At 31.4% G+C, this 26,834-nt stretch overlaps 1 protein-coding gene across 17 annotated transcripts in view; it reads left to right on the top strand.

Annotated features, from left to right (window-relative positions):
* Positions 1–26,834, top strand: part of RBM26 (RNA binding motif protein 26) — an 80,665-nt gene that overhangs the window by 46,313 nt on the left and 7,518 nt on the right. For 13 of the 17 annotated variants that reach the window (XM_011355474.2, XM_011355473.2, XM_023528000.1 and 10 more), the window contains exons 14-21: positions 469–540; positions 7,795–7,920; positions 8,265–8,339; positions 9,740–9,907; positions 11,012–11,116; positions 14,200–14,400; positions 15,835–15,921; positions 25,906–26,019. In XM_011355474.2, coding sequence (XP_011353776.1) covers positions 469–540; positions 7,795–7,920; positions 8,265–8,339; positions 9,740–9,907; positions 11,012–11,116; positions 14,200–14,400; positions 15,835–15,921; positions 25,906–26,019 — 948 coding nt within the window. The remainder of the gene's footprint in view (positions 1–468; positions 541–7,794; positions 7,921–8,264; positions 8,340–9,739; positions 9,908–11,011; positions 11,117–14,199; positions 14,401–15,834; positions 15,922–25,905; positions 26,020–26,834) is intronic. The other 4 variants (XM_023528003.1, XM_011355475.2, XM_011355476.2 and 1 more) reach the window with 1 other exon arrangement.

Raw genomic sequence — 26,834 nt, 5'->3', positions numbered from 1 at the left:
TTTAAAAATCTCCAATCCTGTTATTCCAAATAATCACTAAGTGCAATGTATTTGGCTATACAGTGTATTTTCCTATACTTTAGGAAAGAATGACTTTATTTTTAAGCTCAGGAAGCAGGCACATATTTTACTCAAATCTAATATTTAAAATGTTCAAACTTTCCATTTGTCAACATGGGACTCTTAGGCATTTATAAGTCTGTATCAGTGGAGGGGACTTTAGCAACCACCTGATTCAAACCTCTTACTTTACATCATAGTTTTTCATGGTTGAGTAATGGTGCATACTATTTGTTTTTCCACAAACAGTTTTTCTGTCTCTGTCTTTGTAAAAGGCTCAGGTTTTTGTGATTAACATCAGTATACTTATATAGTCAATATATGTTAGTAGAATCAGAATGTTCAAAATCCCAACAGACTTATATATGTTTGGGGAAACACTGAATATGTCCATTTTAATTTTTTTAGAATGTAACTAAGTTATCTGTGAAGGACAGGTTGGGTTTTGTATCAAAGCCATCTGTTTCAGCAACTGAAAAGGTAAGAATAGCATGATGTGTTTGTCTTGGCTTCATAAATGTTTTCAGGTGGCATCTCAATTTTTTAATTTTTTCATAGTTCCAAACTTTTGCTTCTTAATAGTATCTGTATCTCTTATCTCCTACCTTTTTGCTTTCCATTTGCTGAAAAAGAAAAATATTTGCCTACCTTTATTTACTTTTTTGCATCAGCATTTTAATATTTGCTGCTCACTATATTTTCCATGCGCTTCATTCTTTTTGTTTTTTCTTTTTATTTATTATATTTGTAGATGCTGTACAATTTAATTTGAAAACTTTGGCAGCCTAGTAGAAAGGGCCATGAATTAGGAATTTTACCTGAGTTCGAACTCTGGCTCTTCACTTACTAACTGCATGACATTTGGCAGTACTGTTAGTCTTTCTGAACCTTTTTCCTCATCGGTAAAATAGTGATGGTAATATTGGTCTTGCTCACAGTTTTGTGAGGATTGAACAAAATTATTTATTTAAAAGTATTTTGTAAACTGGAAAAGATGATGTAAATGTAAGTTTCTTATTCATTGCTAACAGCTATTTGTATAGCCTGACAAAACATTTAGTCATTTCTTTTTTTAAATACGAGGGCAAATGCTGATTTTAGACTATTTATGGACCTGCCTTATAGTTCGGCGTAGATGTTTTCTTCTTCTGTTTAGGTATGAGTGAATGCCCTAATCTTTAGTCTTATTTGAGGTACGTGGAATCACAGAATTTTAGAATTAGATAATGTTTCCCATTTCTATACCCTCACCTTAAAGGAAGGTAAGGCCCAAATCATTTTTTGGTTCATCTATACACTATGAGTTACTGAGCTAGGACTGGAATCTATACCTTCTTTTAGTCCATGGCTCTTTGTACTATAAAATATTCATAGGAAATTGACTTTATAGGTAGCAACTAAATATCCCATGAGATAGCTGACTGCCCTCTTCACTGGTTTTTCAGTATATTATTATTTTTTTATTCACTGTGTTAAACTTTGGCAATTCTAGAAATTTGAATATGAACTCCATTCTGTATATCAGATTTTTCCCTCGGGCACTTCAACATTACTTCAGGCATAACATGCCTAAGATTATTTATTATTTCCCACATAAATTAATTTCTCCTAGCTCTCACCTCTGGAAGTGCAGTCTAAAAACCTTTCGAGTCATTTTCTTGTGTTTTCAGTCCACATCTCTTTGTCTACCACCTTCAGGCCCTGGCCTCTGGATGTAGTGTCATAGCTGGCATCTCTCTCCCTTAGTTTACACTGCCACTACACTACTCTCAAACTTATTTTAATGTCAGTTCCTTATAGAAACTTTCATTTCCTCAACTAAATGACTTAGCTTGGTTCATAGCTCAACATTATCTTAATTTTTTTCGTTCTGTTACTTCTGCTTTTGTCCTTCCTTTCTTCCCTAAGAAGTCTTTTTTTCTGCTCATTGTCCTTTGCTATTTCCTGCCTCTTTTTTTTTTTTTTTTTTTTTGGTGGTGACTTTCCAGGATTGCATTTTCCTCTTCCTAACTGAATTCTAGTCATTATTTTAAAGATTGAAAATCTCTCTAACCTCTTCTATGAAACCTTCAAATTTTTCCATGATACTCTTTCTCTAAATTTGTGTTGCTTAGTCTATGTTACTAAGTTTAGCATATGTAAGTATTGACTCTGATTAGGTTTATCCTTGATAATAAGTAAGGAATAAAAACAATATGAGGTCTGTTACACTTAGTGAAGTATTGAACAATTCTGCAGAGGTCTAAAAACCTGATTATGTTTATAGATCTATTTATGTCAAGATTTGGACTCTGAAATTGAAGTGTACTAACTATAGCTTTTATAAAATTTTTCTAGTATGTTTTGCTACCGTTTTCATTATTTTTTTAGCATGTTTTCTGTAGCTTTAGGATAAAAGATACAAACTTGGAATTGATAGTATAAGTATACTAATATGGTTATCATGAACTGAATCTGTGAAAAATCACTAATGGCAATAGGTTATTTATAAAAAAAAAAAAACCTTGGTAAATACTGTAAAGTATCTTTTAAGGAAAATAGTTACAAGTATGTAACTTTAGTCATCTTCAGTGAACCTGTTTAAAGAATAGCATTTTATTTTTGCTTATTCTTGGTGATATCTCTTCCCCTAGTCCATAGTGATTTTTGCTGTGGACTCCTTAGAGGTCAGTGATTCAGAGAAGTCTCAGGAAGAATAAAGAATGTTCTCTATCATCAAATATTCAAAAATTTTTTTTAATTGAAAGCAGGAGCGATTTCAAAGCTAGCATCTACATAGTATCTTCTATCATTGTTAAAGCAAATAAATACACAAATACAGAATTTTATTCCCTTTCTATAAATAACACCGAGTAAACCCTTTCATGATTATGCTAAGATTACATTTCTATGAGAGGGCTAAGAGAGAAGAAACTTACAACTTAATTGATACTGCTAAGTATTAAGATATTGCAATAGCTATTAAATTGGTATTGAGTAGAGTGATTGATTGGTCAAATGATCAATTTGAGTGCCTCTGCTTACTATAGGGAGATCTGTGAAAAATAAAGGTGACATCTGCATATTCCATCCTGGTTAGTTTTTGTGGAAGAGATGTAGACTGCCCAGATTATCTCCTTAAATCCCTTCTAAATTGTGGGAAGCAAACTGATCGATCACTTGAATACTTAATGTTTTTATATCAGTTTTAGGTATATCAAGCATATGATACAGGATGTTATTGTTCCTTAGCAGTATTTTTTTGCAATCCAAAAATATATCTTGGTTCTTTGCATGATGATATGTTAACATCTATACCATGGAACTTTTAAAAGGAAAATTGTGTGGTATAATTGAAGGAACATTGCACGTCATATACTTACACTGTTGATGTAGCAGCTGACACTCTATGATCCTGAACAAGTCTTACCCTCTCATTTGCCTTAACTATAAAATGCAGTCATTTAAATAACCCTTTGATTTTTAAGTTTGTATTTGTTGTGTAATTTTGCTACTTTAAATATAAAGAGTAGGGAAATTTATGATAATTTTTTATAATTGTTATCGACTAACTTTGATTTTTTAAGTACAGTGCTCTATCAGGATTATTACCTGGATTACTCAGTCAAGATTATTATGAGGATTATTTTTCTTAGAGAGAAATATGATTTATATAAAATTATTTGCTATGCTATATCTTCTGGGAACAAGCTATTGTGGCGAAAATTGATTACTGACTCTACACCTTTTTTTCTTTGACATTAAAATATTTCTTTGCAAGATCTTGAATCCCTTTGTCTCTCTTAAACTACTGAGTATTAGTGAAGGAAATAAAACTGTTAGTCCCTGAAAATATTTTAGAAATTTAACTTTAGTCATGTTATTCTCCCTAGAATTCTCAATTTGTTAAGTTTTGCTATAGAAAATATATCTGTGTGGTGCCTAAAAGACTATCATAAATGAACATTCAGATTTATTGAAAAGGTGATTATTTACTTAATATAAAAATTGACCATGCAGTAATTATATTAATAACTCCTCAGAAACTTTCTTATTGCATTTAAGCAAGACCTGTTAGAGCTGACTGTGAATGTGACTGTGAAGCATCTTAACTGTTTCTTTTGTATTTGATTCCAATTTGGGCATTGGTTACTTAAAAATGATATTTGGATGATTTTAATTGAAATAACCTTCTTTCCTAGCAAGTAATTACAAAATACTTTGTTTTCTTCCATTCTTATCCGTGAGAAAAATCTACTTTTCTGTCTTTATAAGTACAAATAATAATTATGGTTGACAATATTATATATAGGAAATAAGATAAAGATATGGTAATGGATTATAACTTCTATCTTGTTAAGAAATTGGCTTTTTGTCTTGGAAAGTAAGAAGTATTAACAATGTACATTTTAACAGCAGAGCATATGATAATTTTTACCTCACATTAAGAATTCATCATACCTTTGATGCCAAATCTGATAAGTATATTACATGATAGGAAAATGATAAGCCAATATCTCATGAACATAGGCACAGAAATCCTAAACAAAATATTAGCAAAAGTGCAGTGATATGAAAAAGATAATACATCCTGACCAGGTAAGATTTACTCTAGAAATTCAAGGTTGATTTAACATTTGGAAATCAGTTTCACATTAACAGAATAAAGTAAGGGCAGGGGATGAAAAGGAAGAACCTCATATGATTATCACAGTAGAAAAACATAATATAATGTCATCACATTAAACTTCCTGAAAACGAGACTAGAAAGAAACTTGCTTAATTTGACAAAGTATATGCAAAATAAAAAACCCTGTAGCTAACATATTTAATAGTGGAATGTTGACTTCTTTTCACCTGAGATCAGGAATGAGAATCTCCACTCATCACTTTTTTTCAGTAGTGTAGTAAATTAAGACAAGAAAATGAAATAAATGACATAAAGATTGAAAAGGAAGAAACAAAACTATATTTACTCAGACAACATGATTGTGTATGCAGAAAATCCAAAAGAATTCACAAACAATTGGAATTAATGAGTGAATGAAATAACATCATTGGAAATAAAGTCAATATGTAAAAATACAGCACATAGAGAAACCTGTTTGGGAAGTAAAGAAGGTGTGGTAGTTTGTAAAGTCCACTGCCTGTGCTTTGTCTGTGTACTTAGGAATTGTAGTATCTTTCCTATTGGGTTCGTCACTTCCCTTTGCTAGTTACATTTTTAGCAGATTTTCTTCTCTTTTATCATGAATAATATATCCTCATCTTTTGAAAATATATTTTTTGCTGTCCAAACTTACTGTCTAAACTCTGGAATCAAATAGATTCATATAGTAATATTTGTAATCATATAGTTCATTCATTGTGTTAAGACATCCTGTTTTCACACTTTCTACCTCTGAAATTAGGCTACATTGTATAGTCATTGGTGTTTATAGTTATAATTGGCAGCCCTTTTTTTATAGTTGGAGAATATAATCTGATAATGTTTCATAGTGATATTTTAAGCTCAATGAAATATGTTGGCTGATGTTCTATTTTTACTGGAGGAAGTTCCGGGATAAAACAAGGAAATGTGATATTTCTAGGAATAAAAGAGTCTTCTCTTTCTTGTGAGATAACTTTTATTCACTTTGAAAAAGCACTCCTTCGTCTGATACATGATGTCAATATCTTTGGGACACAGAGTGTTTCCTACTTGCCGAAATTGGAGAGAAATGCTCAAATAAATTATATGGATTTCTTTACTTCTGGCTTTCTCACAGCTTTTATGATAAAATAATATGATACAATACTATCATAAAATACTATGATAAAATACTATTGAAAACTTTTATGATAAAATATTTTATGATAAAATTTTTAAACTAGAAAATAGGGTTGTGATATTTATTGTTTCCAACTGATCTGAGTACAGAAGTCTGGTCACAACTTTTCAACGTGTTATGGAACCCTCATGAAAAAAGTTTATGAAATACCCCATTACATTCTGTTTTCAGCAGATTATCCTGTATTTCTCCATTTAAAGCTATTGTCTTATCCTTATATAATCATACAATTTGGCATTGTGTGGTGTGTTAAGGTAGCATGGAAGAAATTTTTTTCTCTAGAATTATAGAAAATGGTGTCTGAAGTTAAGACTGTAAATTAAATCTATGTTTAATTTTACTCTATTTTACTGAATACACTATTTCCTGCGTGTTAGTGATTGATATCTGACTATTCGTTTTCTGACTATTGCAGAAAATTATCAGTGAAATTTTGATACATGTCAAGTATCGTAAAAGAACTTTTATTTTTAAACATCAGTTGTGCTATATGGAACCAGTAGAAATACAGTATTCTAGAGTTTTATTTTATTTAGAGGCTAGCCATTCTTGAATACTAAGAATATTGAGTGATGAGTTGTCTGAACTTTGTGATGTTCTCTAATCTAATGATAAACGATTAAAAAGTAGTGTCCAGGTTGTACCTTCTCTGGTACACCCAGATATTTATATTTTTTGGTAGCTAGAAAGTAGGGCTCTTTTCTAATCGACACCCTTCTATTTATGTAGTTTTAAAACATCTTTTTATGTCCTCAGTTCCATTAAAACTAGAAGCTACGTTTCTTCCTCTGGAAAGTTACATTGTTGACATATATGGTTTCATATTTAGTTTTTATAGTGTTCAGAGCTCTCCCTGAAGGTATCCCTAGACTCCATCTAAGAACTAGTAACCTACCACTCCATGGAACCTATAGGTACTTACTTTTGAAGAATAAAAAATGGCAGCCTGTACACTTTTATTTTTTTGACTCTTGCGTAGAAAAGATTGTCCACTCAGATCTGTCATCATTTCAGTTTAATTTAGTGCATAGTGTTTATTGAATATTTATAAAGTGCGCTGGCACTGAAGATATAGCAGCGAACCAAGGAAAAAAATAAGTCTTCCTGGGTTTGTTAAGGACATTAGACATAATCAAGTTGAACTTTCTCATTTTATAGATAAACTGAGGCCCAAAAAGTTACTTGAAATTACCCAGTTACTAACAAGATTTAGGTCCCAGAAGTGCAAAGAGGTGAAAGAGACATGGTTTTTATTTCAAGTAGACAGGGAAAGAGACAAATTAACCTATCAGATCATTTTTATTAAATATTTTAATAGCTGTAGAAATAGAATTTCATAGAAGGACCCCAGTAGAAGAAATAAATGATTAGGGCTTTGTAGAGGTCTTAACTGGTTTTGTTGACCTTCAGCTGGACTTCAGGGAATAAGGTCATTTGAAGCAGAAGGAGCAATGGCTAACAAAGGAAAGGAGAAAGAAAGCAAGTTTATTTCTGAACTGTAAATTGCAAACGATCGTGAGGGACAAACAGTTTCAGATTGAGGAATAGGATCCAGTTTCTTTTTGTGCCATGTCTTATGAACGGGTTTTGCTTTAGTCACTAGGAATACTAACACATATATTCAGCAACTAATATTTTCTCAGTGATATAGTAATGACTTTTTTTTCTTGATTTAAAGTTTTTGTATGTTGGATTGCATTTTTTCTATAGGTATATGGTATTAATTTAAAAAAATTATCGTTTATTCCTCATTCATATCTTTCTTTAAAAATCACTAAATGTGATTTAGTTATTCATATAACATTAAGTTCAATGTGCTAAGTTTTAACGAAAGCGCTTTAACGTTGAGTTTTATAAAAAAAACAGGACTTAGAAAATCATGAATGCTTGATACATTTTTATGAAATTGAATTTGTATTGGTAGGTGTTATCTACATCTACTGGCCTAACAAAAACAGTGTATAATCCAGCTGCTTTGAAGGCTGCACAAAAAACTTTACTTGTTTCCACCTCTGCAGTTGATAATAATGAAGCACAGAAAAAAAAACAGGTAAGTACAGCTGTTATTATACAGAATTTTCATAGAGGAAAGCTTTTTGCATGTATGTGTTTTTTCAGTGCTTAGAATAGAATGATACTAAAAGGAGTATGTTGGCTGCCACTGAACTTTTATTTTCCATAATGTAGCAGTAAATATTTTTTTCTAGGAATAAAAGGTTCTCCTGATCTTTGAAATTTGCATACATATTTAAGTTTTACATAGGAAAACCTGGCATTTAATTTTTGTTGCCAAGCTTCTGCAGTTAACAACCCTTTCTGTCTTCTTTTATAATTTTGTTTATTGGAAATATAAATAGTAAATATTCTAATAATATTTTTTATCTCTTTTTCTAGGAGGCATTGAAACTTCAGCAGGATGTAAGAAAAAGGAAACAAGAAATTTTAGAAAAGCACATTGAAACACAGAAGGTAAAATACTAAAGCTAGATTTGACAAAATATTTATAAATGTTACAACTTGGAATTTAATCTTACACCATATAGGTAGTCTTAGGAAACATTTACTGTAATCGATGATGGTAAAACAAATATTATCGATGGTAAAGTTTATATCAATTGAGAGCGTATTGGGGATATGAAGAGCATATATTAAATGTTAGGAATTGAAGTAGTTTAAATGGAACTATGGTTATCAAACTTGAAATGAAAGTGAGGAGTCTGTATCTAAGTATGGTGCTGCCTAGCAGTTCAACAGATAGTGATATGGAACCTTTGCTCAGTGTTGAAATAGATACTCTTCTTTAATATGCTTGGAATCCTCTAGTTCTTGTTGTCCAATAACAGCCACATCTGACTTTTGAGTATTTAAAATGTGTCTAGTCCAAGTTGAGATGTGCTATAAGTGTAACATACCAGACTTCAAAGACAGAATGAGGAAAAAAAGTAAAACATCTCAATAATTTCTATTGACATGTAGCATTTTTAATATTTTGAGCTACAAAGAATATACATTATTAAATTAACATTACTTTCTTATTTTTTTAAAGTGATTATTAGAAAATTAAAGCTTATATGGCTTGTAATATTTCTTTTGTACAGTGTTGCTGCAGTTTATGACATTGAATTAGGTTCTTGATCATATCTGAGTAAAGGTTATGACGTTTCAAAATATTGAAAAGACAGGAACTTTTCCATTTTGGTTTAAAATGTATGTCTTTTATAGTTTAAATTTGGATTTATTATGTTTAAAAATGTTTGATAAAGAGAAATTACAATGCTTTATTCCAAAAACTGAAACCATCTTGACTTAAGAGAACCTATAATATTGGGTGGTATCTTCTAGCCCATATTACCTTGTTTATCTTCTTGTTTCCTATCAATGTTGGGGATATTATTCTTAGGCTAGCCAGTTACTGTTCCCAGTGACAAAGAAAGTAATTAAATGTTTCATTTTCCTAATACCTCATTATATGAAGGAAGAACAGAACTTTTCCTCTGATTCATTCTAGGTTACAGACTCCATTTGGAGTGGAGTTACTTAGAGGCAGTAATATCCACAAATGGATTAGAAAATAAAATTATTAATATTTTTTCAAACTGAAAACTTTTCAGGGATTGAATTGAATTTCTTATGTTCTAAGAGACCCAAATAGTAATACGGTAGTTCTTTACAAAATAAACCAAGATTAAGGCTCGAATTGAGACAGTTAGCATCACCAATCTGCTATTCTGCAGTCTTAGTGGTTGTAAGCCTTGTTATAAATACATAAACTAAAAGTAATATTTATTTTTATATTTTGTTCGCTGTGTTTTTATTAGTAATAGTAGGAATAAGTATCTCACATTTTTCTCTTTTTAAAAATCTGGCAGATGTTAATTTCAAAACTGGAGAAAAACAAAGCAATGAAGTCTGAAGATAAAGCAGAAATAATGAAAACTTTAGAGGTTTTGACAAAAAATATTACCAAGTTGAAAGATGAGGTCAAAGCTGCTTCTCCTGGACGCTGTCTTCCAAAAAGTATAAAAACCAAGACTCAGGTATTTTAATTTGTGTTATTATTCATATTACTTTGAAAAACATTAAAACACTGCATTGTTTAAGATTCATTTTCCTTTTAGGTTATAGCATTTTCTAAAAATCTGACCATTGTATGCTATCATTCTCTTCTTCCTTCATTAATAAGTAAATAAATACTTGTAAACTACTAATCTTTCAAATCCTGTGAATTACAGTTGGAAAGTCAGTAATTAGGAGAATTAGTTATGGACAATCATGATAAGGTACTTTGAAGATAATAATGTAGGTACTTGAATGCTTGACTGAGGAGTTTGAGATTTATTTTAACTTTATTAAGGAATTGGTGGTATAAAGTGTTAATGAACAGAGATATAACCTGACAATACAAAACGAATTTATTAGAAGGGGAGAAAATTCAGGTAGATTAATCCATTAGACACAAATAAGTGAGCAAGTTAATTTCAGATGGTAATAAGCGATTAAGAGAAAAAAACAGTATACAATAATTATACTTGGTGTGTGTATATATATAAAATCATGAGTTCATATTGTATTTCTGATCTAATCACCACAGGGTTCTTCCTTTTCTTGTCTTATTCCATATTTTATCTCCCTGTTCCCATAACGACAACTTAGTTCCCACTAAGGTCAGTCAATACAGTACTCATTTGCTCAGTCCTGTAATACATTCCAAATAGTCCCAGAATTGTTATAGCAATACCACTTCCAACAACTAGCTAAAAATAAAAGTTAGAATTTATTTGCATTCTTTATAACTTTACAATGTATCCCACTAAGGGTATAGAGTGAGAACTGTGGTCTAGGATTACTTTTTTTTTCCCCCCTTTTGTGTGGTTATATTATTTGATAAAGTTAGGTGTATTTCAGTCCATAGAAATCTCACTCTGGCATAGAGAAATCAGTGGATATAGGAACAAGTTAGGAAGTCATTGCAGTAGTATAGACCAGAGGTGATTGATAGCTTGAACTAGATTGGTAGGTAGGACTGGAGATAGAGAAGAAATGTACAGATTAAATGGGAATGTATAAAACTTCTTTGTAAAAAATTTTATATAAATACAAAGTATTAATTATTATCATCTAAAGTAATTTCTATTTTCTAGATGCAGAAAGAATTGCTTGACACAGAGCTGGATTTATATAAGAAGATGCAAGCTGGAGAAGAAGTCACTGAGCTTAGGAGAAAGTATACAGAATTACAGCTGGAAGTATGTTTCATCACAACTATGCAGTGTGCTAAAGAAGAGCAGATGTAGTCGTGGTGGTTAATTTGAAAATATTCCCTTCATTCTGTGGCATACATATTGGGAGTCGATATAAGGAAGAGGTTAACAAATCTCTCAAAGCTAGTAGAGAAAATCTTATTTAATGAGGGGTGGCAGCAGTTCTACCTATACACCTGAGTCCTTCCACTTCTAGTGAATTTTATTCCTTTTCTATTTTTGGTTTGTCCTTCCTCCTTGACCAAAACCTATTATAAGCTTTTCAGGTATTCTTATGGCGCTAGCCTGTGCATAAATAAGCGTATTGTATTGAGTTCTATAAGAACCAGACTTCTAGTGATAGAACTGTATTGAAGAACATGTTTCCTTAAGTTTTGCCTATAGATGGTGCTGTGGATGTTTATGAAAGAAAAAATAAACTACCTTATAATTTTGTCATGGTTATTTATATAAGAAAAATCAAGAAATTGATTCTTATACATGAGAATTTTTAACATTTAACAAAAAGATGTTTAAAAATCAGAATAACATTTTTAAGTACAGAGAAACGTCATTAATGTAGTTGGTACTTGTCATTGTTTGATGTCACAATTTTTTATATTTTAGATTATTACTTTTGGTTAACCTTAGAATAATACTTTTTTCCAAATTTGTTAACTACTTGATCATCTTAACATCTTGACCACTTAACATTTAATAGCCACTTTTTTCCAAATTTGTTAACTACTTGATCATCTTAACATCTTGACCACTTAACATTTAATAGCCACTTTTTTCCAAATTTGTTAACTACTTGATCATCTTAACATCTTGACCACTTAACATTTAATAGCCACTATGCTTGTCTTAGGACTCTTTCTTATCTAACAGTCACAGGAAGCATTCTCTGGAAGCTTGGTACAGTTCATTTGTGTTCTGCCTAAGTAACAGGTTTTGAAAAAAGATAGGTTTATGTTAATATAGAAATTCTGTTTTCCCCATTCTGGAGATTTTATGCCCGTGTTGGTGATATTTTAAAAACAATTATCATTAAAAAATTTTTGGCCTATAATTTTAGTAAACAAATAATAGTATTACCAGTATTGTTTTCTAGTCTATGTTTTGGTTCTTTATCATAATATAGCTAAACTCTGAATAACATGTCTTTTTTTTTTTTTAATAATGGCTAAACTTTAGTTTGTAGTTAATGTATACAGAAATGCAGTGTTGCCTAGAGTGTGGTCATTCACCACACACATTCCATTTTTTTGATAACAGATATTAGTGAAAAAAGCTGTGAAGCCAAATAAATTTGGAAAAGATTATATTAAACATGAGTTTTGACTATTAAACATGATTTTTTTAGAGATCTTTAATTTGTGAATCTCCAGAATTACATATTAAATATTTAATACTACTCAAACTTATTTGACCATGGACTCCCTTTTCAGGGAGCATTTTGTTCCTCAGAGTAGACTTTTGTATATGCTGCTCTGTTATTAATCCTTGCCCTTTGAACTTTATTATTTGGATTTTAGATTATTTTAGTTTATGTTAAATATCTTGAGATTTTATACTTGCAGAGATTTGGCAATGGTGCTTCCTTGATATTTCCACTTGGATGTTTCACATCCTCAGACTCAGTGTGTTCAAAATTGTGCTTATTTTGCCCCTTAACTCCATCTACACAATTACCCAAACCAAAATCCGAGAGCCTTCATCAATTCCTTCCTTTTCTTCAGTATTCATATCCAATTAATTACCAAGTTTTATACATGTTACTCCCAAATATATCTTGAATGCATTACTTTCTCTATGTCCATTGCCACCGCTGTAGACCAAGCTTCTGTCTTCAGTTGCTGTCTTCAGTTCAGTAGTAGTCTACTGATTGGTATTGTTTTCTTCTTCCTTCTACTCTGTTCTTAAAACTCTCACCAGAATAACATTTTAAATCCTGATTCAATTACATTACTTCTCCGCCTTAAATGTTTTAATTGATTTTCATGGTTCTTGGAATAAAATTTAAAATCCTTAACGTGGTCCTTAAAGTTATTCATGATCTGGCTCTGCCTATCTCTCCAGCCTCATCTCTTCATCTCATGTGGTCCAGCTACACTGGATTTTATTCATTCTTTGAAGTACTATGTTCCTTTCAGCTTTTGGTTTCCTTGTTCCTGCTGCAAGCACTCCCTTTACCTTTGTGTTGCTTGTTCTTTGTTCCTTCTTTGATTCATTGAGCACATATTAAGTATCTGTAATCTGCCACCTACTATTATATGTGCTGGGGATTGAGTAGAGAATAAAACAGGGTGGGGGAAAATCCTCACAGAATTAACATTATAGTATTTTATTTATTGCAAATCTTAGTACTTTGTTCACATCTTTAATGTTCTGTTCAAATCTTTAGTTAAAGCATTTCCCCATTTTTTGAGTCACCTCTCATGGATAAAATCAAATAACTTAGTTGTTTAATGTTTCTTTACCCCTCTAGGATTTGAGTTTCATGAGAGTAAGGACTTGCACATAGGAAGTATTCATAAATGAAGGAATGGTATGCTATTCATACAGAGTGATGTGGTGGAATATAAGTTACTATGGACATTAGTTGTATAATGATGTTACTGTAAGTGATCAGAACAATGAATTTGAGATAACTGTAACTACTGAAGTACAGTAGTTACTGTACTACAGTAGGGAAACAGTTTGAAAATTTTAAATAGGAAAATACATTTATTGTGTACATATCTCTGTATTAAAGTGACTTCTGGAGGAACAACGCCATTTGGAAATCAAGAATCGCTGATTTTATTTTTTTGATAGAGTCTGATGTGTTGGAGAGTAAGAATTTAGAAAAAAGCACACGATAATTTCGAAATAGTGCTTAAATTAATGTTTTGTTTTTTTAAATTCATTAACTGCCTACATTTGCTTTTACTTTAAAATATAAAACTCCACCCTAAATTATGAGACTCTTTTATAGGGCATTATTTGAATATGATGTCAGAGTATATAAAAGTTTGACTCATCTGATAAAGTGTATAACACTTGGCTGTTTGTGATGTTTAACTTATGTGTTTAATTCCTTCTAGGCAGCAAAACGAGGGATTCTTTCATCTGGTCGGGGTAGAGGAATTCATTCAAGAGGTCGAGGTGCAGCTCATGGCCGAGGCAGGGGTCGAGGTCGAGGTCGAGGTGTACCTGGTCATGCTGTTGTGGATCACCGTCCCAGGGCATTGGAGATTTCTGCATTTACGGAGAGTGATAGAGAAGATCTTCTTCCTCATTTTGCGGTACTTTTTCACTGCCCAGTAAACAAATACTGATAACCATTGTTGGGGATAATGGATATATTAAAGGGGAAATTACGAAAATGACATGACAAATTTAAATCCATTAATCTGACCAAAGAATTTCTATGATGATCTTTTGTTATTTAAAAAGCAAGCTGTAGGGAGTTTTTGTTTATTATTTGGAAGAAACATTACAATTCTTACACTTAGTAAGCCTTCAGGTATTGTGAAATGAATGATTTAAACTGTTGTTTTAGAGAAGGAAGTCCTATACTTTCATTTGATATTTACTTTTAAGGAAAAATTTAACACCCTGCAGGGGCCATTCAGAGTTGTTTTTTTATTAAGATGGAGTTTTATTTGTTAATATTCTTGATCTGGCCAGTCTAGAAATGAAACAGCTACTGGTCTCAGTGGATAAAAATTATAATTTAAAATTTATAGAGCACTTATTTTATGGGAGGTATTATTCCAAGTGCCTTATATAACTCACTATGTTATGAGTTATTTAGATAACTCTTTGAAGTAGGTACCTTTATTATGCCTATTTTAGAGATGAGGAAAATGAAGTGTGAAGAGAGTAACTTATATAAGTTTACACAGCTTGTAACTGACAGCGAGGATCCGACTGATTCTAGAGGCGATTCTCTTCCTGTGCTCTACAGAATTTTTCTGTATGGAGTGTGTGTGTATTTAATAAGTTCATGTTTATAATTTTATGTTTGGTAAGAAGAAAGGTATTAGTAATGACATACAAAGGACTAGAATTTTATATGATAAAGGTTGCTGTTTATAGAAAAATCCTCCTACACAGGTAAAAAATAAAATCCAACAAACCGAAACAAGCATAATTTAATATGTTTAGCTTGCAAATGTCCTAAAAGAATATATGATCTAGAGGAGTCTTTACTGAGAGTGAAAGCAGGATCAGTTATTGTTAAACTTTTGAATCGAAAGACCTGGACTCTCATTCCGGTAATTAACTTAATTACTTTGAGAAAAGTGCTTAAGTTCTCTTATTCTCTCCCCCCACCCTCGCTATCTTTACAGAAAGCTCATAAAATATTCTGAGGATTAAATATTCTGTTTTAGAAAGAATTTAGCATATTCTGGAATCAGAAATAAACGAGTATAGAAGATAATAAGAAAGCTCAGTCTTTGACCATTGTTTATTTAAAGAATAAGTCAATTAATAATAAGTTTCCCTAGTTCTAGAAAGTGTAGAATAGTAATAGTATTTGGAAGGTAGGACCACCATTTATCTTAGACTATCAGGTACCAAAATGAATTATTGACCATTTTTTTTCTGTTAATCACCATGAATTGTTATGTATTCTGAGTTACATTTATTGATATTTTAATATTTTAAAAACCATCAGATTTTGAATGTTTCAGAATATTTATTTGGAGAAAATACTTGTTTTTAATTTAAAGCAATATGGCGAAATTGAAGATTGTCAGATTGATGACTCTTCACTTCATGCAGTAATTACTTTCAAGACAAGAGCAGAAGCTGAAGCAGTAAGTATTACAAATGATCTAATTTATTGAAGATCTGTATTAAAATGTTATAAAAATATTGCTTTTAAATTTTAATATGTAAATGAATTTTTTAACTTACTAAATAACTGCAGTTGACAGTAGGTAGAACATGTGAAGCAGAATTCATGGCCACAAATAATGTCCTACCTAAAGCAGTTAGGTGCAATTCTATATATGACATATTATTAGAGTATGTGGAATATAAAATTGAAAACAACAAATGAACAAGACTAACAAACCAAAACTCATAGACACAACAGTTTAGTGGTTACCAGTGGGAAAGGGGGGAGGGGAGAGGTAGATAAGGGTAAAGAGGGTCAAATTTATGGTGACTAAAGGAGATTTGACTTTGGGTATTGAGCACATAGTACAACATATATATGAAGTATTATTGAATTGTATACTTGAGACCTATATAATTTTATTAACCAATGTCACCCAATAAATTTAATTAAAAAAATATATATATATATTATATATATAGTCAGCAAGTCGAATGTCAAGTTGTATTGTCTTGAGACACTAGGAATTCTCCTTGCTTTCTCTTTCACAAGAGATAGAGCCACCCTGCTTCCCATTATCCTTTTTTCCATATGGCCCAGAGCAAGGTCTGTTTTGGCAGACTGAGTAGTGAAGGATAAGGTAGCAGCTGAGATATAATCCTGATGGCTGCCCTTAACCATCCTTCATCTCTGCTGCTTCCTAGTGCCAGTTGGCCAAACACTAAAGAAGTGTCCGTAGCTCAGCATACCCCTATAACTAGGCCTCAACAACTTTTGCCTAAGACATGATACATAGCTCTAGCTTTCAGGGTCCTTTTGGTATAGTTGTCTTAAACTATATATCTTGAATTGTCTTTCCAAAGAATGACCAGAAGTATATGCAACCTTGTTTTTCTTCTGGATTTAAAAGATTTAAAAACAAAAAGACTGTGATGTGTGGGGGATTCATAGGAGCCCTTTGGGCCCTGTGTTGTTCTTTGTTCAGGATTATAGAGCAATAGTTGTATCATTTTGTCCTTGGAAAAAATGCATTATATGTTCCAAACAGTTAATGTGAATGGAAGAGTTGGAACGTTTTCAGAAGTTTTAAGTTGAATGTGGTCTAAAGTTTTGAAAAACCTAAAAAACGACTTATCCTCTCTATGATAGATTCTCTTTGCCAGCACAGTGGTACTTTGCTGGGGGCTTACAAGTTGCTCTTGGGACATTGTAACCAATAAAAGACTGTGGGTCTGATAAGTCTCAGAAAAGTATTTAGTGAACCCTGGAATAACCTAGTTTCTAGGTGGGGTGGGTAGTGGATAATTTCATAGAAATTTCTTATCCTAGGTTTTTTTTTTAAATGTAGTTTTGAGTCAGCTTTTATTTAAACATCTTTTATGAAAATAAAAAGTAATTTATAATTGATTAGAGTTTAAAACTTTTTTATAAACTTACATGTAAATGTTTTATATTGAAAAAATAGATCTCTGATCCAGTTTTCTCTCAAAGGTATTGTTGAATACAAAAATAAGCTTCCTTTAAATGATGGCTTCAATGATAATTTTCAGTGTAAGGTTAGATAGGTATCTGAGTACCATTTCTTTATGTTCTATCTGTTTTTTAGGAAGTAGTCATTATAAAACAATAGTGTTTTGTACAGATGGTTAAAATACTGTATTACCAAGTTTGTGGATATAGTAACAACTTTAAATACACACACACACACACACACACACACACACACACACACACTACTTTCTGCTTGCTTATGTATGGGCTGCGAGGAAAAGAAAAACCTCTTGCCTTTTAAATAACTTTTGTAAGTTTTGCTCTTGCTAAGGCCTATTGACATGTCTTTTTTCTAGGGTCTTGCTTTTTCCATCTCAAATTATGTTTGTTCATTCGCTTTTATATAAGTATATATAAAAAAAACACTGAATTACATCAAGGTTGAATAAGTGGCAAAAATCACTTAAGTTTTATGTTTTATGAGAGTTACCTTTTCAGGGTAAGTACCATTTTAGTTGAATTTACCAAACAAGATGAAAGGAATACTACTGTTGCTATTATGCTAAATATTTGGAATTAAGTTATAGAAATTATTAAACCATAAACATTTCCTTAAGCCAAAAAATTTCTGGAAACATTTTTAACATATTTTAGAACAAAATAGAAAATTAAGTTGAAGCTTGCCTTACCCAGGTAGTATAGGCTAAAGGTTTTTAAACCTCTGGGTTTCAGGGAACATTAAGGTTTAGAAATTTAAAAATTAGTGTGTTTGATACGGGAGTGCCAATTTTTAACTTCGTCAAGGAAGAATGCTTAAAAAGTACAAAAAAGCTTGCATTTACCATCACCATCATTATGTAAAATAAAGGAAATTTTCACACCAATGTCTAGGGCTTTATAAAGTTGAGAAAGGATAGACCTTGCCAAGAAAAAGAAATTATCAACCTTTTGCTAATGTTTATTTCTATTATTTCATTTTTCTTAACCATTGTTCTCAGATGATTGGATAAATGCCTATTTTCTATAATCAATAGATGCATAGTATTTCTAAGTGAAAGTACAGGAATAAGGTAATTGAGACATTCAAATATGACTGAAAAGTGAGAAATTTTCCTCAGGAAAGAGATTGAAGTATTTTAAGGAATAATTATATAAACAACACTTTTAGGTTTAGGTTGACTCTGCTTTATTTTCTTGTTTGTCTATCACCACCTCATTGTACTAAAGTTGGATAAGTACCCAAACAGGACAAAAAATGTGGCCTCTTCCCATGACTGGTTAGAATGTTGTTTTTCCTACTTTGAATTGTTTACACCTTTGTAAGATAACTAAGATCCAGTTTTAGAATAGAAACAGTTAAGTCCCTATTTGAAGCCCCAAACTCAAAGAGGTATGTAGCTTTTTATATCAAAAGAGAATCCTGTTCTACTGGTACATTTTTGACACCCATGCCTAAACTCTCAATAGTTATGAGGATTCACTGATGCAAAACTTATGAAGTACATAGAACAATGCCTGGGACAAAGTAAACCCTCCTAATGTTAGCTATTATTAATATTGTTGTGGGTTTTTTTTCCAGAATGAGAAATGATTGGAAACTGAATAGAGACAGGAAAGAGTCAATGATTTCAAAGCTCTCATTCTTTAGACCTGAACCTTAGGAATAAAAATTGAGGATAGTGCAACTTAACTCCTAGAACTCGATGGGGCTGACTGAATAAATAGTAAGCTAATAACAAGAACAGTATTTAACTGGATTCAATCAAAATAAATCAAATCATGTACATAGAATTTTTGTGTTTTTACCGATACACTTAATAGTTATTAAATACTGCTTTACGCGATAAGTACTGTGCTACCGGAATCAGTAAATCCAAGCCTGAGGCTTGTGAGAAAGTGGCCATGCAGCTTGAACTCAAAAGTTAGAGGAATGGAAAGAAGTCTTTCCCTATAAGTTGTGAAATTTTAATTTTAATTTTTTTTTTTTTTAATTTGTGGTTCTTTAATGAAACTCCTGCCTAAACATTGTATACTGTGGTTATTACAAATATTGATAATCTTGGTTTTAGCCTTCTTTCATAGATTAGTTTTAATCATTATGGTTACTAAAACTGTAAGACACACTAGGATTGCAGCTTTAAATTTTCTGACCTTAGGGCATTTTCCCCATCCTGTTTTTACCCAACACTGGTTCTGCAAGAGCTCAAGGCTTCTCTTGTCAGATAAGTTTGTAAAAGTCTCCACTTTGTATATTTCATTTAGATTCACAATCTGAGTTGAAAAGGCAGAAGGTAAACATTCTTGTTTAATTTTGCTTAACCTAGTTTTTTCCAAATGTCGTTTCCAGAGCCATTTTCTACTTATGATATGGAACCCACCTCATAACTACTTTTCATACGTTTTTTTTTCTTCCACCTTGGTCAGATCTTCAGCCATTTTTCCTTCTGTGGTGTGTATGCCTGCTTTCCTCTTTGCTGTAAACGTTGAATTCATCTGTAAGAATAGGCAAAGGGCTATAGAGGAAGCCTATGAATAAAATGCTTCAGCTTTTAAATAGTTTTTGTTTACATTGCATAGCAATTAGAATTATAAAAAGAACCCCTGTATACTCATCATAGAGCTTCAGCAGTTATCCACTTACAGCCTGTTTTGTCTATGTCTCACCCACTGCAACCCTCCCTCTCCTTGTTTTAGAGCTATTCTCAGTCATCATATCATCTGTAAACATCTCAGTGTGTATGTCTCAATGTTAGGGCCTTAAAAAATTAAACATACTACTATTATTATACCTAAAAGTGATTGAAATTTCCTAAGTATTATCAAATACCCAGTCAGAGTTTATATTTCCCCAATTTTTCTATAAATTTTTTACTCACTTTTTTTAAGGATCCAGAATAAGGTTTGTATCTTGAGATAACTTGATTGTTATTATACAGTAATGAACTCATACATTAAAACATTTCATGGGTATTGATTGATCCATTGTTCTCAGTTATTGATGTTTTGTCCTGTTTTTGGCTAGTGGCTAATATACTAGTTTGTTCCTGAGTTCTTTTGACAGGACCCTAATTGGTTATGATAGTAACTTAGCTTTCTGGTATGAACAGGTGTTCTGAGTTCATCTTATACATTTTCCATTTTAGACCTCGAATTGGCCATTTCTCTAAGGAGCTCTGATTCTTTTCACTGGGCAAAGGCATTTAGAGACCACAGTATGAATACTAAGGGTGCTCAGTACTACTGAGTATATTGCAGTCACTAATCCTTTTCGGTGGTCAGAGCTGGGAGTGAAAAAAAACATACACTCATACACACATGTACACATTTACATACACGGACATATATTCATATGTATACACATGTATAAAGAAAATAAAAAAATTCAAAGCTACTGATATTTCCCATTTAATTCTGAACTATAGGGTTTTTATACACACGTATATACACATAGAGAGGTAGGTAGATTGAAAAAATAAAATAAGAGCTTGTACTAATACTTGCAAATTAATTCCGGATTATATGTTTTTTTTTTACTTAATTTCTGGTCTTCATATCTCTCTGTCTCTTTTTTCCATGCAGAAAACTAAACCATTTTTACTGACACCAACATAGTTATGTGCTCTAAATATAAGTGTAAGAATGAAAATATCCCCTTTACCACAAATAATATAATTGTTGGCAAAAAAGTTTAATATTTTCTGAGTTCTTCTTTTCCTTATGGTATTTACATTAGGTACATACTGTATATACTTATCGCAAAATGAAGATTTGTATGGCTATTGAGACAGTTTTAATGAATGTAAAAATTTTTTAATGGGAAGGAAATTTTAAATGACAATTATCTAGTTTTTCTGATTTATTGTTATGGTTGTAGTTATCTCTGTGTAGTATTAAGAAAATCCCTATTTACCTAGACAAGCAATTATAATTTTTTTAAACAGTTCTTTTTCAGTTTCAGAACATGCTTTAGTAGAGTAGGGATGGGACAGCTACACAAAAATAATTGATTTTGGCAGCACGTTAATTTATTCATAATGTTCATCATGTTAAAAGTTGCTGGTTGACAGTTTGAGTGTTTTTTGCTGCTTTAAAATATAGTTTTAAATTTTATTTTTAAAATTAATTTATTTTTGGATAGACAGTACATATTCATGATATAAGAACTCCAAAGGTTGTGAAATAAGAAGTAAATCATCTTCGTATCCTTATCCTTAGTTCTCAAGTTCCTGCCCAGAGATTACAAATGTTTTTAGGTGGGTTTTTTGGTTATATTTTTATACTGAGACTTTGAATCTATAAGTAACATCAATAATTCTATCAAGAGCTGCCTTGTTCTGTCATTTTTGCATAGATATTTCATTATAGGGATGTACCAAATGTAATCAACCATGGGTTGTTGATGGACTTTACATTGTTTTTATTCTTTTACCTTATACAGTGAATACTCTTGGTGCATATTTCTCTGTATATATGTGAATATTACTGTGTAGGATATTCTGGATATGTTACTGCTAGGTAAAAGGATATGTGCATTTAAATTTTTGATGGATGGTTCTGAAATTGCCCTCCATACAGGTTGTACCGCATTTGCTTGCCCGCCAAAGATGTTTGAATGCCTTTTTCCTGTGTTCTTGCCTTAATGTATACTGTACATAGTGGTTTTATCAGTTTTCTTATTTAAAAAATCCATAGGTATGTAAATCACAGTGAGATATCAAATAATTTTATCTTTGTAAAATAGCAACTCATTTTAGTTTTAATTTACTTTTATGAATTCACATTTGTTTAAATGCTGTTTATTTCCATTTTCCTCCATTGTTAATGCTGTTTGCTTTTTATTTTGCTGAGTCGTGTATTCTACTGATTTTTTTCCTGAATGAGCTGTGGGAGCTTTTTATATACTAGAAAATTAGCTCATAAGTTACACACATTTTTATGAATTTTCATTTGTGCTGTATTTTGCCATGCAATAATAGTGAATTGTTCAATTAATTTCTTTCTAAGGTTGGAAGGCTTTCACCAATCTGAGATGATAAACATTTACCCTAGCCTTTAATAGTTATTTTTTTCTCCCTTTTTTGTTTTTTACATTTTAGTTTCACTCTTTTAAAAAATTCGTATGATAGTTATTTGGTATAAGGAGTAAAATAGGGGGCCTACTTGATTTCATTGAGTAAAGCTAGTTTTCCAAACTTATGTGAAATACTCTTAGTATATGAAAATTTCTCAAATTTTTGGGGGTGTGTTTTGGACTCTGTTCTCTTCTAGTGATCAGTTTTCATGTGCTTCTTCCTCACTGTTTTAATTAAACTAACTTTATAATATATTTTAATAGTTGTCAGGTCTGTTGTTTGTATTTCCTCTTATGCTCAATTATTATTCATTCTCAGAATCTTCTGGTAGTTTTATATGTTTACTTTTTATATTAACTTTAGAATAAGCTATCTTATATTATTTTGGTTCCAAAAAGATAGAATTACTTATGGGAGAATTAACATCTTTATAACACTAAATCTTCCTCTAGAACATCATGTATTTCAAGTTCTTCATTTTTTTATATCCTTTAAGAGATTTAAAGCTTTTCTTTATATAGATAATATATATTGCTTATTAGTTTTGCCCTGATAATTTACTTTATTGCTATTTTAAATGAAGTCTTTTCTTTCATTATTTTCTGTTGATTGGTCATATGTAGAAAACTATTAATCTGTTTTAATTAAATATATAATTACCATTTTACCAAATTATCTTTTTATAGTTTTGTTCTTGGAGTTGGTTTTTTTTTTTTTTTTTTGTATTTATTCAATCATATTGTTGAATCTTGGTTGTTTTGCCTCCAACTTTCACATTTTTGCACTTATGTCTGTTATTTAATTGTTAGTACATTTAGAATAATGTTAAATAACAGTAGTAGTAACAATATCTTGCTCATGAAATGAATGAAAGTGATGAATGAAATCATTTCTAGTATTTTTATCATATATGATGCTGAGTTTTTAGGTTAAGGTAGAATACATACAAATGATTCCTGTTTTATTAAAAACTAGAGATTTTTTATCTTTGATCAGAAGTGGATTTTATTATGATTTTTGTGTGTTTATAGAAAGATGAGGATTTTTTTCTCCCTTTTTTTACTCTATATTGCTTCCTAATACTGAACTAATCATTCACTTCTGGTATAAATTTCATTGTATTATATTTTTCTTTGATAAATCACCAAAATCTGTTCTTTTTTATAATTTTAATTTTGACTTTCAATTCAGTTTTTCAAAATTAAGATTGCTTTTATGTTTTCTCTCTCCTTTATGTTTCCTAACTCCTTGTCGAAGTTCTCACTGAGATAATCTGTTCTGCCCCTAAGTTCATTGTGTATCCTTACAACCAGTGTTTTGAACTTTGCATCTGGTAGATTGCTTGCCTCCATTTTATTTAGTCCTTTTTCTGGGATTTTGTCTTGTTCTTTTATTTGGGACATGTTTCTTTGTTTCCTCATTTTGACTTCCTCCTTGTGTTAGTTTTTGTGTATTAGATAGGTCTGCCACATCTCCCAGTTTTGGCAGAGTGGCCTTATGTAGTAGGCGTCCTTGCGGGGCCCAGTGGAGAGGTCTCCCTGTTCACCTGAGCCGAATGCTTTAGTGGTGTCCCACCCAGACTGAGTCCCTGCTGATTTTTACAGCCAGCTGTTGCGAGGACTCCTCTTGCCTTCACTGGTGCCCCAGGCTGGGGAGCCCAGTGTGGAACTGGGATCGCTCCATCTTCAGTGGGAACCTCTGCAGCTGAGATGTCCCTCCCAATTCTTAACCACCACACATGGTTGTGAGACCAAAACATTTCTCATCTTCACCCCTCCTACTAGTCTGGACGTGGCTTCTTTATATTCTTATTTATGGGAATTCTGTTTGGCTAGTCTTCAGGTGGTTCTCAAGGGTGGTGATTCTATAATTTAGTTATAAATTCCATGTAGTTTTGGGAGGAGGCAGGCACAACATTTATCTGCTCTGCCATGTTGACTAGAAATCCAGAATTTTTTTTAACTTTAAAGATTTGATGTTGCAGATTATCCGAAATTTCTGTCTTCAAAAAGCAAGAACTGTTATTTTATATACACAGCCAAATAGCCAAAAGTTTCTAATGGATCAAACTTATTAAAAAGTTAAATATTATCCTGTAAGTAATTTTAAAATTAAAACTTTAGAGAATTGTAAACTCACCTAATAAATTTGAAGAATCATGCTGAATACAGACATTTACAAAATTGTCATCAGAAATTTTTGTCACGAATTTAATAGACGTCACTAACAATTTTTGCCTTTTTTTGGCTGATGAAAAGTTGAGTTTATGAGTAGACATTTTGCATTATACTGTTGGAATTCTTTACAGTAATATCTTTTCATGTAATAGTTATAGCTTAAAAATTACAAGTTGTTTCTAAGCTTAAATTTCACATATAAGCATTTAAAAATTTTTTAGTTATGTGACATTGTGATAAGGCTGTAGACTAAAAACTCTTGAGCTGCATATTAATAGGCATGAAATCTTTTAAATTTATTATAAATTTATATGTGCAGATTTAAAATTTTTACCTAGGGACTTCAATATCATACAATTCATGGTCAGATGTCATTGAATATGTATTTATTCTACATTTCACATTATGCTATACCTTGAGATTATGCTATAAATATTTTCTGACAATGAATTATTGCTAACATTGATTTATGTTAGTTTGTGTTACTTTAATTTTAGTGCACTATTTCCAAAGCAACCACTTAACGTAGTAAGTACTTAGACTTTACTAAGTTTAAGTTTTATCATATGCAATTCTGAATGCTTTGTGGGAAGTACTTTAGTTTTAAATAGAAAAGTTCAAGATTTTTTCTTTTGTTGAGATATAAATTGTAATAGTTGTATGTCAAACATTTTGTGATATTTGTGATTATATGATGTAATTTAAAAATAATGTGATACTTTACACATGCGAAATTATTCTGTTAAAAGTTTCTAGTTTCTAGTTACTATGTATGCCATTTGTAAATTAACAAGAATTAAAAAGCAATAAAATACATTTAGCCTGTTAATTCTAATTTAGTCTTTGATTCGGAATCTACAGTCATGATCTTTAACTGCTTTGAGTTTATTGCCTTGAATAGCAATTATTGTATTGTAAACATATAGACATAATTCTTCTAGTCAGGTATTGGCCAGCACTGAAATAGCTTTAATTAGTAATTATGAGAAAGTTTTCTTGTTTCTTTTTAAAGGAATTTCTAATCACTAGGCTGATTTTAGAAATAATCATAAAAAATTAACAATAGTAAATAAAGAAGTAAATAACCACAAAGCAAGTGAATGGACATCTGTCTTCACTTGTGTTTAGCTAATTTAATTTAAATATTAGGTACAATAACATTTCATTTTTTTCTTTAGAAGTTATTAATGTTCTGTATTCCAATGTTCTTAATTGTTTTAGGCTGCAGTTCATGGAGCTCGTTTCAAAGGGCAGGATCTAAAACTGGCATGGAATAAACCAATAACTAATATTTCAGCTGTTGAAACAGAAGAAGTTGAACCTGATGAAGAGGAAGTATGTTTTTTTGGTTTTTTTTTCCCCCCACTTGGTTATACCTTTAAATGTTCACGTTTCTCTATAAAATGTGCTTTTATGGCTGTGATTTTAACATTAAACTTCTATTCCTGAGCCATATTTCAGGCAGGGGATATCAGATAAATGCAGACAACTTTTAACTTTTCTGGATTAATGAGAACTATGGCTTGCTAATCCAAAAAGAATATATGAAAACCATATATATACTCAGTTTTCATTTACTCTTAGAAGACAATAATTATTAGATTTTTATTAACAGGAAATTTCATAGTATTTCAAGTTTTAGAGTTTATATTATACTCAAAGGCTTTATTAACATTTCAAGTTTTTTTTATTTTAATTCATATCGTTTAGTTCATTAGAATGAATGCCTGCTATATGGTAGATACTGTGATAGGCACAAAAATGAATAAGACACGGTCCCTATCAAGGAGCTTATGATCTGGAAAGGGGGGTGGTGGTGACAGACACATAAGAAACTAATTATAATAAAAGGCAGACTGATGTGCTGAATAAAGATTTGGACAATATGCTGTCGGAATCCAAAGGAAGGAGTGATCATTTATGTCCAGAAGAATCTTGAAGGAGGTGGTAACAGTAGAGCTGAACCCTAAGTAGTAATAAAGTTTTCCATTACCAAGAGCCGAGACTGGGAATATAGGTGAGAGTCATATTTGGGCAGAGAGATAGGTGTGGAAGAGTACTTTTTTCTTGAGTAAAGACAGTCTGATGAATGAGACATATGAGCATAAAGAGCAGTGAAGTGAGAGAACCTATTGAAACCAAAAACTTAA

Source organism: Pteropus vampyrus, unplaced genomic scaffold (assembly GCF_000151845.1).
Source record: "Pteropus vampyrus isolate Shadow unplaced genomic scaffold, Pvam_2.0 Scaffold21, whole genome shotgun sequence".
Taxonomy (NCBI): Eukaryota; Metazoa; Chordata; class Mammalia; order Chiroptera; family Pteropodidae; genus Pteropus; species Pteropus vampyrus.
This window is presented reverse-complemented; position numbering and strand designations above follow the sequence as displayed.